This window comes from Apium graveolens, chromosome 2 (genome assembly GCF_009905375.1).
Source record: "Apium graveolens cultivar Ventura chromosome 2, ASM990537v1, whole genome shotgun sequence".
Lineage (NCBI taxonomy): Eukaryota > Viridiplantae > Streptophyta > Magnoliopsida > Apiales > Apiaceae > Apium > Apium graveolens.
In genome coordinates, this window is record NC_133648.1 from 319421057 (window position 1) to 319436827 (window position 15771).

General features: G+C 31.9%; 3 protein-coding genes across 3 annotated transcripts; 2 read left to right on the plus strand and 1 right to left on the minus strand.

The window, feature by feature from the left end:
• Positions 1-776: 776 nt before the first annotated feature.
• LOC141709000 (protein RGF1 INDUCIBLE TRANSCRIPTION FACTOR 1-like) lies at positions 777-3183 on the minus strand. The gene is made up of 5 exons (XM_074512879.1): positions 3022-3183; positions 2894-2950; positions 2046-2246; positions 1742-1957; positions 777-1467 (listed from the first exon to the last, which is right to left on the minus strand). Exons 2-5 carry the CDS (start codon positions 2894-2896, stop codon positions 1147-1149), a joined length of 741 nt encoding a protein of 246 aa, XP_074368980.1. The 5' UTR covers positions 2897-2950; positions 3022-3183; the 3' UTR covers positions 777-1146.
• A 4300-nt stretch (positions 3184-7483) lies between these two features.
• LOC141709001 (soluble inorganic pyrophosphatase 1-like) lies at positions 7484-10285 on the plus strand. Its single transcript, XM_074512880.1, has 8 exons — positions 7484-7623; positions 8462-8490; positions 8580-8645; positions 8742-8849; positions 8951-9016; positions 9125-9245; positions 9326-9407; positions 10002-10285. The coding sequence occupies exons 1-8, from the start codon at positions 7497-7499 to the stop codon at positions 10042-10044; spliced, it is 642 nt and encodes a 213-aa protein (XP_074368981.1). The 5' UTR covers positions 7484-7496; the 3' UTR covers positions 10045-10285.
• A 1969-nt stretch (positions 10286-12254) lies between these two features.
• On the plus strand, positions 12255-13160 carry LOC141704856 (agamous-like MADS-box protein AGL80). Its single transcript, XM_074508021.1, has one exon. It carries the CDS (start codon positions 12255-12257, stop codon positions 13158-13160), a length of 906 nt encoding a protein of 301 aa, XP_074364122.1.
• The last annotated feature ends 2611 nt before the right edge of the window (positions 13161-15771 follow it).

Genomic DNA, 15771 nt, shown 5'->3' on the forward strand with positions numbered 1-15771 from the left:
GTATACTTTTACAATCAAACTTTAAAAAAAAATAATACAATAATATAACTCAGGCGCAGCCTTTGAGATTCTTCACGGCTCTTCTAGACACCAAGAATCCACTTGCAAATTTTCAATACAAAATTAGTTGGTGGCCAATAGATTGAAATAACTAGAGATAGACACCACGGCAATGAAGATATGGAGGAAAATTATTGTACATTGAATTTATAAATTGACAATGACTTACAAGGCATCTGGAATTAGAGATAGGGATATCTCTTTGTCCATATCCCCATCTTCACACACACAAATATTATTTTCCATCTATAATATAATATACTTTTATCTTGCCTCATTAAGTGGTGGGTGTTACTTGTCCCCCAAGCTTCAAATAGCTTACCTTTTCCATGACATTAACACCAACTACTTCTACATAATGTAATTTGAGGATGATACCGTACTAGAGTCTGGATTCGATTCTCGTTCAATAAACGTTCGAGATTAAATCTCTCTGAAACTATAATGTTCGAGACGGATTCTGAATTCAATTCTCGTTCAAGAAACGTTCGAGATTAAATCTCTCCGAAACCATAATGTTCGAGATTAAATATAGTACCGAATTCTGGATTCAATTCTCGTTCAAGAAATGTTCGAGATTAAATCTCTACAAAACCTTAATGTTCGAGATTAAATATAGTACACCATTCTATTTGTTATAAAAATCGACCGATTTTTTAAATTTTTTCTAAAATCAACCGATTTTTCAAAAATCGGTGATAAACCATGACACCAAATACACAAAAACATAAACCTTGACATTATTTATAACACCACAGGTATATATACTATCCCCACTATGCATACTTTGTATAGAAAAGGAACATATATAAAGTTTGTTCCTTCCCTTCTAAAAGGCCAAAAGCTAAAACTACTTGTCTTATACAATTATATTTACACAAGATACTAACCATATACATTACACTTACATATGTGACATGCACATTTGTACAAAAACAGTTCCACATTTAGTATACCTTGATTCTTGGTCTTGGATTATTTATCAAACACTTTGTTCTGTTTCTAACCTTAGTTTCTTGTTTTGATCAGTAGCTTCACAATGTGCATGAAGAGGACGAGACAGTCGATTTATTAGCCATGACATTATCAAAAGGGCGAGCGGTGTGGAATGCCCTTTCGTCTACTGGTGCTGTGATGATTGAAAATTGGGGGAGTACCGGGAGAGATACTGTGATGCTCCTCGTCTCCTGAAGTAGAGCCCGAAAATTTGTCATAACCAACATTATGGAAACGATGGAAATCGGATGGAAACATTGGGGCATCGATAAAACGACTAAAGGCATTGTTCTTTCGGATCTTCTTGGGGGTTGTGGGCTCATCAGAATCTGATCCGTAAAGTCCCTCTCGACTGTGTTTGACCTTCGGGGTGAATGTGAGCTCCGGATCACCCCGCATTATACCCCCAAGCTGTTAAATTCGAGAAAAACAACCAAGAGTATTAAAAATCAACATCATACAGGAAATAGCAGAAAAATTGAACTCTACATTCCAAATATCAAATCAAACAAGGACAATTCTCAATCTTCTTTTTTTTTTTAAATATAAGCAACCAAGCTAAATTCCACTTTACAAACAAAAAACTGAATTTCATAATTGCAAGTCATAATACACCCTCCATCTCAAATTAACTATCATGTGTTTAAATAAAATGTAAATGTGAATCGGAGAAGAAAACACTAACCTTGCAACCAAGAGAACAGAATCTGAAAGTGTCAAGAAGACTTCTACAGCAAATTTCACAGGTATTGGTAACTCCTTTTCCGGGCCTGGGTTGCGGACGCTCATTCAAGAACACAATCTTAGCACTGTTGATGATGTATGTTTGGACACAAGTTATGTCTAAGTACTTCTGAATTTCACTTACTCTCACCACATTATGATAAGAAGATCTTCTTATCTACAAACATAAATGAAATTATTCCACAAGCAAATAAATTTAAACCAAAGAGAAGTACATAAATCAAAGTCTTAATATAAAAACCAACCTGAATAACATGGTGATCTTTGTGATGAATTAAACAGTAAGAACAAAGAGCATTTCCCATGCAATCCAAACAGTACATGTTGCATTCACTTTTGCTCGAAACTCCATGAGATGGGCACGGAACAAAGTAATTCGCTTTCAGCAGTGGTTTCAACCATGGCGGGCTAATATCTTCGGTTCCCATTCCACCAATTGGACTTACCTATAACATTAATAATATCAAAAACTGCATACTATGAATCACATAACAGAGTAGCAGTACACTTGTCTGACAAGGTTCAAACCCTCGATATTAAAACCAATTGGACTTACCTATAACATTAATAGTATCAAAACTGAGAATCACATAACAGACTAGCAGTACACTTGTGTGACAAGGTTCGAACCCTCGATATTAAAACCAATTGAACTTACTTATAACATTAATCATATCAAAACTGCATACTATGAATCACATAACAGACTAGCAGTACCTTTGTCTGATAAGGTTCGAACCCTCGATACCTATATCATTAATAATATAACCGCATACTACGAATTACATAACATACCATCGGTTAACTGACAAGGTTCGAACTCTCCATATCAAAACTAATTGGACTTATCTATAACATTAATAATATCAAAACCGCATACAATAAATTACACAACAAACTATCAGTTAATATTTTTGACAAGGTTCGAACCCTTGATATCCCCGAAGCATATTTTGGACAAGGTTCGAACCCTCAATATCTCCGAAGCCACGGAGATACCAGGAGGAGGTCACTGATAACTATCAGTTCTTGAAAACAATACAAAAAATCTAAAAATATATATATGATTTGAAACAGGGTAGAAGCATATTACCATAACTTTGTTATTCAGATTTTCAATCTTAACAAGTTGAATGCTGAGATTTTAAACCTGCAAAAACACCATCTCTTAGAATAACAAAGAGAAAATTTAACAAAGGACTGAAGATGATATATACATACCTTGAAACTGGTATTGTGTACAATTTAAATGAATTCACAGCTGTTTATTGTGATTATGTGAACACAAAATATGAGGGAAGGAGGGAGAAAACAGGGGATGTATGTGAAAAGAGGTAAGGTCTGAATAAAGAAAAAGACTCTTGAGTCTTGAATAAATTTATAACAGAGCTCACTAGAAGCACTAGAGGCGGTCCAAAGTAATATTATTATTATTAATATTTATATTTATTACTATTTCATCTCCTCTTTACTCTTCAAACTTCCCGAAATTGGTCCCAAAATCGTTAGAACAAGTTGCATACATATTTATATTCAAATTTATAGTTATACGGTGTGCCCAATTACACACAATAAGCATTAACTCCCATAATTTTAATACGTTTTAATTGATCATCTAATCATAAATATTGATGCACCCTACATTTACAATTTCACCAATAAAAATGCACCAAACTCATTGGAAGTTAGTGTTTATTGTGTGTCTTTGGGCACACATTAGAAAGACCGATAGTTATAATATAAAATTAAAATCATAAAATTCAGCTTTAATACATAATTATACATTGATTGATAAATACATAAATGGATACCGTAGAAAATGACTATATATTCTTATCATATCGTCAAACAGTGTAAAGAGATCCGGTAAATAAGTAGAATAAAATGTTAGCTAAATATGAAATTATTTGAGGATAAAATATAACTAGCATTGAAATGAAATTGCTATTTTCACACTAAAAATTATTTTCTAATGTTATATTATATCAATAATTATAATTATTTTTCATCTAATATTGAATTTGCTCTTACCGATGGTTAAGATGCATGCTTATAACTATCTTAATATTAATATAAATTTTACTTGGGTGGATTTTCAAATTAAAATATGATAAATATTAAATCATATTATTATGTAAAAAAATAGTCAATTTATTTGAAGCATCTAAAACTACTCTTTAGTATAACTAATCTTTAGTATAACCTTTATGGAAATAAATACATTTTTTAAGACATTATAAAAGATAATAAGTATGCATTTTGGAAAATAATATGGAAAACGAGTCTTGTAATACTATAATTTTTTTTTCATAATTCATTTCATTCGGTTAATTAAAAAATAATAATAAATATAATAGTTTAAATGTATGGCCACAGATAGGATAAAGATGGGAAATAATACAATAAAATATGGACACCTAGGGATTAATGAGGTCAATATTGGGACAGAGGAACGGATATGAATGAGTTGAGTGGGACCCTACATTAGTTTATTTTTGTTTTGTAGTATGACAAGACCTTTTAATTTATTTAACCTAACTCTAGTACAAGGTCACAACCTCAAAGCCAAGCCAAATCTGACATGATCATCTTCTAACTTGTTTTAATGCAAATGTATTATTTTCGTTTCTGAATATATGTTTATTTTATTTTTTTATTCGTTAATTTAATCAAATTTTGACTATAATTTACCCCTATAATAACTCATCTTTGAGGTAAATATGATCATATGTTAACACCTCAAAATATAAAATCATATATTTAACATCTTAAAAATTAAAATTAATTTATTTTTGGAAAACCATCCGGCCCCATTCTTTTATTAACATAATTAGTGGGACTTTCACTCGTTTATCCGGTAAAAAAATCCAAATCTTTTACCAATTTTTTCATGAACCAGTTATCAAATATGGTTTCGTTTTTCAAATTTAAGAGTTTATCTGCTTTGATTGTTGTACATGCTAAAAATCCACCTATTGGTGTGCTGCTATCCTCGACCGACCTTATTTACATTTTCAGTTTTCAATTTCGGCTTTTGTTTACTTTTTCTGTTGAGAGGCGGTTTGTTTTCTACTTTATTGTAAATGTTAATTTTAATTTAGTGATGAAATATTTGTATGGGATTGCATTTATGTTCGAAATCTGAAATGAATTGTAACAAAATGGGTACATGCAAATATATAATATTTAATATATTATTTAATTGTCTCTGAGTGATAATTATTGACTTGATCTATTTTATATTTGTTCGACTCGTTCATTTTTATGAACAATATATGACTTTTTGTTATTAAATTATTTTCATTTTTCTTTAAAAAAGAATTGTATACCGGTTATGCCGTTCTGGTTAAAAAATGTTCTTACCCACATATTGGCTTTTAATTGGAGACGGTTTATAATTGCTTGCATTGGTCAATTTTACTTATTTTAAAATAAAAAATACATTAAAGTGACAACTAACAAAAATAAGTAGGTCTATGCCGCCTGTCAACGGATCAGATTCGGATCAGATTTGTCTAAATTCATGTTCAAATTCATTTAAGTTTATCGGATTCAGATGAGATCGATTCACAGCCCGGATATTTTACATGTCAATCCATATCCGCTCCATTTTATTTAATGGATAACAGATTTGATTTCGGATATCCATTAATTCCTTTATATTTACTACTAATTTTTAACCTATCAACATTCACCCTTATTTAACATGAACAACATGACACTCACTTCATCTTGTAAAACTATATCTTTAGTTTGATGTTGTTTTTTATAAAATTAAAAAGAAAATACATGTACATAATTAGAAAAAAAAATGCACGAGCATTAACTCCCCTGTGTTGCACATAAATAAATTCAAAACAGCCGTGTGTATGATGCAACATCAAGCAATAAAGCATTTTCATCTTAAATGACTTGAGAATCGGTAAGTTTAGTTTTGATTCACTATTAAACTTCTTGAAATTGAAATGTGATAGATGCATCCAAAATGAAAATAATCATCAAACTCCACTCTATTCATCAGATATATTGATGAACAGGAAAATTAAAGAAAGAATCAATAAATAAATGTAACATTATTAATAATGAAGATTAAGATTTAATTTTGGATTGAAGTTGTCGGCCGTACCTGTGCATGGAACTTGAATAAGGAACATATAAGATCACGTTATATTAACTAGGTAGATACTTAGATGCTAGATTATATACTATTTATTATAAATTTATTATATATGATATGTTATATTATATATTTATATATAATATAATATATAATTAAACGGATCGGGTCATGGATAACCGGATCGAATTGACTTAAATTCATATCCAATCCATTTATTATTCGGATTTATCTTATCAGATCGGGTTGCAGATCGGATAATCTTAAGTCCAGTCCATATCCAGTAAAAATGACCCGGATCGGATCCCCGCTTCATTGACAGTCCTACGTCAGACAAAATATTGTCGTAAAACACGATAATCGGCGTTAGTCGGGAGAATCATCTTATAGTGATCAGATTGTTGGTAATTAAATAAAATGATTAATAATATATATTTTAAAAATATAATATTATGTATTTTGAAAAACTTGATAAATTAGTTTAATATAAAATATGTAATAATTAATTGGATTCTAAAATTTGAATTGACAAAAGACTTTATAATGATTAATCAGCTAATCGTTAAATTGGTAACTTTTAGAACAAGGACAAAAATAAGCCAATAATGGACGTAAAATTATTATAGTTCACCATTTGGGACACCTTAAATAAATAATTTATGACTTAAATTTTTTAAAATAAGTAACTCAAAATTTAAAATTAATAAATGTCGTACAAGTGATAAAAATATAAATATGTATAAGTCAAATTAGTATTTAGATAGATTTACTTATAAGTCCGTGATTTTTTAATTAAACAAACAAAATAAAATAATTATTAAATATATTTACATCAATTTATAAATTCTGGACTAGAAACACATTTTAAAACGTAAATGTTAAAATTTAAATTAATAAAAAAGTGAAAAAGTCAAAATAAGATTAAAAGGAGTATATCATTATTAATTTTTAACTTATCAACTTATAAGTTATAAATTTTATCAATAATATGGGTATGCAAACACTTATTATATGAACTTTTAAGTTATATTTTTTTGCATAATATATATACAAATAATTATAAAAAAATTAATACCTAAACAACTTAAATGGAGCTGGCCAAACATGCACATAATAAGTTTGCCCAACCCCTCAAAATCTAATATCTATCTCATGCAGGGGTAAAAATGATGGAAGTAGAACTTAAGATGAGAAAAAAATTGATACATGGGTACATAGAATACAATTTGCACCATTTTTTTTATTAACATGACTTATATACCTTATAATTGAGTATCTCACGCAGAATCGAACCCAGAAACTGGGACGACAAGAGATAAGTCATTAATCACTTGAGTTATCTCATCGCGCTCCACCAAAATTTAATATAAGTAAAAAATATAGATAGTGCATTTGCTAGAAAAGCTACACAGCTGTGAGTGAAAACAGGATCATGCATGACTCCTTACCACCCCTTGGCTATTTCTTTTCCCAAATTTACTCTGTGTACCCACGTTTCTCTAGCCATCTTTGTTGTAAATATATTTGTGGGAAAGTTGATATTGTTTGAAACACAAGTTCATCAATTAATCACAAAAAAATGAGCACAGAAGAGGAAGGACCAAAGACTCCTACTGGAGGCAAGGCTCCTAAGTTGAATGAGAGAATCCTTTCATCTTTGTCAAGGCGACAAGTTGCTGCCCATCCATGGCATGATCTTGATATAGGTAACTAATTCAAATACTACATTTGCATACCACATAGATATGTTAATTCATATTTAGACCTCGATTCTCGGGTGTCGGTCATTTTTAGCATAAACGGGGAGGAACTAGGAGGACTGGAGTGAGCCCCGGTCGCTCCCAGCTGTCAAAATTCACAAAAATTCACAAGCGGGGAGGAACTAGGAGGACTGGAGTGAGCCCCGGTCGCTCCCAACTGTCAAAATTCACAAAAATTTTAGTGTAAAATTTTGAAAAAATATAAAATAATTTAGTTCGCTCCCAACTGTCATTTTTACCACAAACTATCATTTTTAGCACAAACGGGGATGAAATAGGAGGACTGGAGTGAGCCCCGGTTGCTCCCAGCTGTCAAAATTCACAAAAATTCACAAGCGTGGAGGAACTAGGAGGACTGGAGTGAGTCCCGGTCTCTAGGAGGACTGGAGTGAGTCCCGGTCTCTGCCAACTGTCAAAATTCACAAAAATTTTAGTGTAAAATTTTGAAAAAATATAAAATAATTTAGTTTGCTCCCAACTGTCATTTTTAGCACAAACTGGTACCTCCTAACTGTCAAAATTCATAAAAATATTAGTGTGAAATTTCGAAAAAATCTAAAATAATTTAGTTCGCCTACATTAAACTATATTGCTAGTTCCGGTCCTGACAAATGGTACAAAACGGTGTACTAAAAAAGTTCGCAATCCATGTCACAAAGTTACCTAAAAAATGTGTTATTCTTGTTCCAAAGTGTCTTTTTTCTTGATCATTTTCTATCTATCCATCTATCATGGCTTGTAGTTATTCATGCAAAATTTAATTACATGTTATTTACTAATCCAGGACCTGGTGCTCCCCAGACAGTCAATGTTGTAAGTACTTGCTTCCATTGCTTCAATATTCTTATTCTGATTAGTATTCTGCCAATGTACCCGGATTCTGTCTCATGATCAATTTACAGGTCTGCGAGATTACTAAAGGAAGTAAGGTCAAATATGAACTTGATAAGAAAACTGGTCTTATCAAGGTATTTTCCGCGATACCAAGTAGTATACCAGAAATCCAAGTACTTCAGTTGTTTGTTGAATCAGTCATCTGACATTTTGCCTTCTTGCCTCACCAGGTTGATCGTATCTTATATTCATCGGTTGTCTATCCTCACAATTATGGATTCATTCCTCGAACGTTATGTGAGGATAATGATCCCATGGATGTGTTGGTCTTGATGCAGGTTAGTTAGCTCAAGTGCAGCCCCTGGCCTAAAATTTTATAGATATCTATGATGCTAATTGAAATTTAGTTATTCAACCATTTTATCTTCTGCAACAACAGGAGCCAGTCATTCCTGGATGCTTTCTCCGCGCCAAGGCCATAGGACTTATGCCCATGATTGATCAGGTGCTTTTACGTGTACAGAATAAGATCTTTTTAGTTCTAAAGATACACATTTGGTCGTGTTTTCGTGCTTATGTTAAGACCTTTTCTATGTGCACATCATATATACAGGGAGAGAAGGATGACAAAATTATTGCAGTGTGTGCTGATGATCCAGAGTATCGTCATTATACTGATATCAATCAGCTCCCCCCTCATCGCCTTATGGAGATCCGTCGCTTCTTTGAAGACTGTAAGCTTTTGTCCAAAATGTTTAGCTTGATCTTATTTAAGTATAGAATTAGTACCAGAGTTTTCCATGTTTATTTTCAGACAAGAAGAATGAAAACAAGGAGGTTGCAGTCAACGAATTTCTGCCTCCAGCTACGGCTCATGAAGCAATCCAGTACTCCATGTAAGCCTGATCACTATATTTTAGGACACAATCATATTACATGTGTTTGCATTACAGTTTTTCCAAGTATTCGCTTCAAGTTTTTCAAGATCCTGAAAAGGGCCTTACTCTAACACCTTGAGGTTTTAGAGTGATTGGTTCCTTAACACTCAGTCTGCTAGGCAATTAGCTCTCAACTATCAAGAGAAGCCGATGAAGTCTAGTTCTAAACAATATAAGTCTATAACTCGTGTTCCATTGCTGTCTGTCGAGACAGAGGCAGCTCAAGAGTGGTTTAGATCAGTTGTATGTGCATCTAGTTGAACTAAACAATACATACCTGCAAGTCCTACTAAAGACTATTTTCCTCGTAACCATGCCTATTGAGAAAATTTCACAGTTTCGCAACATGTTACAGAGAAAAAATGAAATACTGTAAAAATGCAGACACTGACAGAGATAGGGATGATGAGGCTTACTCATGTAAAAGTACTGAACTACTCACAAATTCCAACCATAGTATCTTATGACGTCGTACCAGATTAGACTGCTAACTTACAGCCTTGGTTACTTTTGTCGAAAAAAATAATCATTAACATTTAACTTTCGCTGCAGGGATCTTTATGCAGAGTACATCTTGCACAGCCTGAGGAAATAGGCGAAATGTGATACGTATTAATAATTTCTTACGGTTGTGCTACCAGAAGCCTGTCATCTGAGATCACAGACCAACTGCTTGTTTTTCTTTACAAATGTTGTTTGTTTATTTATTAAACTTGACAAATATTGTTTAGTTACTGATAAATTTCTTTTGTTGAGCTATTGTATCAACTGCTGTGAGGCAATTTCTGTTTAGTTACTTCATATTAATGATTTAAACTCTTTACTTGGGAGCTCTACTTCATTTGAGAACCTAGTAGTAGTAATAGTTGATTGTCGTATCAGTCAAGTGACATTTTGCAGTTAACCCAAACTAAAGCCAAGTTTTTACCCAAAACCTCTTTATGCTATCGGGAGTAGAGTCTGTTTGTGTGTAACTTATAAATATTTTTAAATCAAACTCGCTCGTTCTAATTATTTAAAAAAAATGATCGAGTTTAACCCGATTAACAAATAATTCATTATTTATTACTTAGATTTATTTTTATTAAGATAATTGTTACTTGTATTAAATATATAATATTTTTAATATTATTTTATATTATTCAAGAATGTGTAATAATAGTTTAATTTCTTACTTAATTACATATTGTGTTTGTTATACAGATTATTAAGTATTAAAATGGAATATTAGAATAAATGAAATAAATATAATATATAATATATTTTATTAGATTTTTTAAAAACATTAAAAATCAAACTTGTACATTTCAATTTTTTGTAAAAATATGATATTATTTTAACTCGATTAACAAATAATTTCTTAGCCGTTACTTATATTTATTTTTATGAGATAATTATTACTTGTGTAACTATTTTAAAAAAAATTTGAGTAATTTTTCTGTATTTTGAACTTATGTACTCTACAATCTGTGTAATGGATGTATTTTGAACTTATGTAGGATAAGCTAGCTTGTGAAATGGATAAGCTAGCTTTAGTTTATAAATGACCTTGTCACCCTGACGACCAAACCATAAAAATGTACCATCAAAACTCCCTTACTCTAATTATATATAGGATATAATTAGCAACTATGTACTTTTTCTCAAGTTATTATGATTTTTTGCTTTTATATTTATTTTAGTTTTAAAATATATATTTGTAAATGTTAATCAAATATTAAATTCACGAATTAAGATAATTATATTTAAAAAGTTATTTATTTTAGTTTATTTAAGTGAAAAAAAATCTGATTTATAAATAAAATTATCCAAACACTTACGTAACTTATAAGTATTGATCTATTTATCACTTATAAGGCACTTATTTATTTTAAGTCATAAATTATTTGTTTTAAAATTTCCCAAACGGGCACGTAATGTGGAGAGATCGATGAGTGAGTGAAATTGTATGTATTAATGCATGCAACCGTATCTTCCTCGCTTTCTTTACGGAATGTCGAGATCTCGATGAGTGAGTGAAATTGTATGTATTAATGCATGCAATCGTATCTTCCTCGCTCCATTTACAGAATGTCGAGAGTTTCGACGAGTGAGTGAAATTGTATGTATTAATGCATAAGTAAAATATTATTCTAAATTGGTTTAAGATATCTTATAATTAATAAAATAATTTTAAAAATATATATGTATTTCTGATTTATAAGTAACTTATAAATTATAGTCAAATATACGGAATATCCAACTCAGCTCAGCTCGATTTTGATTTAAATTTTCAAGATGGTTACACCATACTTTCAAATTGATCCAAAGATATTTTACTATTCAATGTAGCCGTTAATTATTTGTACTTAAGAATCACGCAAGTAATTACAATATCACGATTTTACAGATTTGGAAAATCATAACGAGATTATATATTTCCAATTAAAACGATTCTATATTTAATACCTAATTATGGAAACTTATATTTAGCTAGATATTACAACTAATTATAAGCAAATCAATACTAATTATACTTACCTCAAATGACATGAAAACGTGTCAAAGCGTATATTTTTTATTTTTAAAATATTTAAAATCGTACAAAACACAAATTAAGGAGAAACAAAGATCTTAACATATAAATGTGTGTTTAATTATATTGATTTGCCTCATTGGCAAAGAAATCTCAAATGCGTTTACAAAAATGCACACATTTCATATTGAGTAGTGAAAGAGCAAAAAAAGTTATATATAAGCACATAGCTTCCATAAACTTTGATCTTGCCCTGTTTGGTGTTTTCTACAAAAATCATACAAGGCATCATGACAAGAAAGAAGGTGAAGCTAGCATTCATCAGTAATGATGCTTCTCGAAAAGCGACATTCAAGAAAAGGAAGAAGGGCCTCATGAAGAAGGTTGGAGAGTTGAGTACCTTATGTGGTATTGATGCTTGTGCTATCATTTATAGTCAGTATGAGCCCCAGCCTGAAGTTTGGCCTAATACAGTAGGTGTTCAGCGTGTGTTGGCGCAGTTTAAGCGAATGCCCGAGATGGAGCAGAGCAAGAAGATGGTTAATCAGGAGAGTTTTATTCGTCAGAGGATTGCGAAAGCTAATGAGCAGTTGAAGAAACAGCATAAGGATAATAGGGAGAAGGAAATGATTGAGGTTATGTATCAGTGTTTGACTGGGAAAATAGGGTTACAAAATTTGATGATCCCGGATTTGAATGATCTTGGTTGGCTCATTGATCAGAAGTTGAAGGAGATTTATAAAAGAATTGATCAGATTTCGGCTACTAAGAAAAAGAATACCACTGCTCAGATTATTAATCAGGTGGCTCCTGCAGCTGGTGGGAAAGTTGGCATGCAGCCTTTTAATATTCTCAGTAACGACTCGTATTCGAGCTCAGTCACAGGCTCTGGCTCTGGCTCGGGATCAGCTGCTGCAATGTTGAAAGGTAAAGGAGTGGCTAATTGTGCTGATGGAACAGAAGAAAACGCTATAGAGCGCGATATGGAAGCAATGCAGCAGCAGCAGCAACAGCAGCAGAGACCGCCTTGGTTCATCGACTGGATCAACAGCAACAATGGGAACAGCAGTACTGATCAGATGCAGAATCAGCAGCAACACTGCCAGAACTTGGGTTTTAGTCGCGGTGAGGAGATGATGATGCCTTATGGCGATGCGCAGAACGGTGGCATGTGGTCAAGTGCATTTTTCCCATAGTTTCCCTATCAGATTTATGTGATAGTGCTGCTGGTTACTTGTGTTTTTGTTGTTTTTTTGATGAACTTTGAAGGATATTTGTTTTGGTTTTAATAAATTTCTATCTGGTGTGTTATTATTCTCGCGTTGCTACAATAATTCCATTGCTTGTGGTGATGGATGTAACTGTGGTTTGATTATGTGATTATGTTTTGAATTCGTAGTTCTGTGTTGTAATCAACCTTATGATCTTGCTATTAGAACATGCAACTTAAGATATCAGTATATGTTTCCAGAGATAAGTACTTACTACACCCTCTCTATGAAAACAGTAACTATTTTTTCATGGTATGCTGTAAGAAATTTAAAGATTTACAATAGAAGCTCGATAAATGTATATTCGATAAAAGAATAATCTCGACAACTAAATATCTTTTTCTGATATCAACATACGATAAAACCTCGATAAATGAATATTTGATAAACGAACAATCTCGATAAATGAATATCTTTTTCCGGTACCAACATAATAATGGTTATGTATTATTAACGTCAGTAAATAAATAATCTCGATTAATGAATAAAAATTTCGGTCCCAAGAATATTCATTTATCGAGGTTAAACTATAATAGATATCCTGTATTTATAATCTCGGTAAGTAAATAAACTCGATTAGAAATAAAATATTTCGATCTCAAATATATTCATTTATCGAGGTTTAAGCGTATTTTCAAAAAATAAATTATTTCATCCTCCTCATGAGGCCATGACTTTTCTGTACAACACCAGACCATCTAAGAAACAATGGACTCAAGTTTACAGAGAATAAAGGTTTGGGCCAAGCCCTCAACAGTCTCAAAATAAACCCATCAGCTTGGTAAACAAATAAGCCCGTTTATTGGGCCGTCAGAAAAATTGTAAACAGGCCATCATTATGAAAAGTAAAATAGCCCAACATCAGCACTAGAGATCTAAATAAAAGCCTTTACTCTTCTATTGGGGCCTGACCATCAAGTGCTATGATCCTAGACTGCATTAGGTCTCTCTTCTCTGGGCCTGACCAGTCATTTCATCAAACCTCCACCTATGGGCTTTATCCATCCAATCTCTTAGAGAATGGGCCATCCTGAAATCAATTTTTTTTTTTACTTTTTTTGGATTTTGAAGGGAAATCAATTCAATAATTAAAATTCATACGACATCTACAATTACAATCGAAACTCACCAAACGGTTAAATATATCGTTACTGAATCTTTCTTTCTTCAAGAGGCGATTAAACATTTTTTTAAAGATGATATGAATATATGTATTTGATGCGATTCTTTTAAGAAATGTAATTTCCGCGTTCAACTTAAATCGCGCAATAGATGAATTATTAGTATTAGAAATTATATTCTCGCGGAACCAAGACTTCAAACCAGTCGAGACTAAAATGGATCTAATAATTATTCGAATGTCGGACAAAACTTAACATATCTTTTCTACCTGATTTTAACTAAAAGTCAAGACTTGGAAAAAAAATCTCAACTAAATTTAAAATTTAACCGAGACCGTGGTCTTTGTTAGCCCCTTTGGTTCCACACTGTTAGAATAATATAAGATCCCGTAAAAAGTGATTCTCTAACACCTTGAGGTTTAGAGTAACTCGTTACTTGACATGGTATCAGAGCTATACATCTGCGGAAAGCACTAGAGCTATACATCTGCGGAAAGCACTAGACCGTCTTCTAATCAGATGAGTCATCTGTGAATTGAAATTGTGCACTATGGCAAGGCCATCTGTACATTGATATGGTTCCTTAGCTAACACAAGACAAAGGTTCACATGTTTGCTGAACAAACAAAACACAGATTCACAGAAGTGGGCTCAGTATATCAAGAATTTGTTGAAAGTTTAACCCCTGAACAAAAGGAGACAATAATACTACAAGTATCGATGTTTCATGCATTCAAATATTCAATCAACAGACTAATTGTCAAACTCCTTATTCCCAAAGCCTTGCACCATGCAGCAATATGACCCTGAATCCCTGATGCTCTTGCATTATTATGGGATAAGTTCCATTAAAAAATGAACTACAGGTTAATTTTTTGGCACCGGGAACAAAAATTTTACTCCCTCCATTTCAAATTACATGTCCACTTTTAAAAAATCACATATATTAAGAAAAATGAATGTTGATAAGAAAATTATGTATTAATTGCATTAAATGAATATAATACTGTATATGGTATATAGTTGATCTTCGAACTATAAATTTGAGATATGTGGACTAATTTTAATTTTGAAACCATAAATTACATTGAAAGTTAAAGTGGTCAACTAATTTGGAATAATTTTTTTTTATTAAAAGTGGACATGTAATTTGAAATGAAAGGAGTATCTGTTTTCGAACCGAGAGACCGTGTAGCTAGTAAATTGTAATGGATTGGCTAACATGTGCCCTGAGGGAAAATGTTAACCTATATTTATGGAGTAATTTTGTTATAAATGTACTCTAAATGTTATTCCTTTTACGAATGTGCGGTAAATGCTAAACGTCAATTATTTAGAAACGGAAGAAGAGATGAGTACAAACGAACTACGAAATGCCATTCAATGCGCCAATGAAATCAAGCGTCAGTTATTTA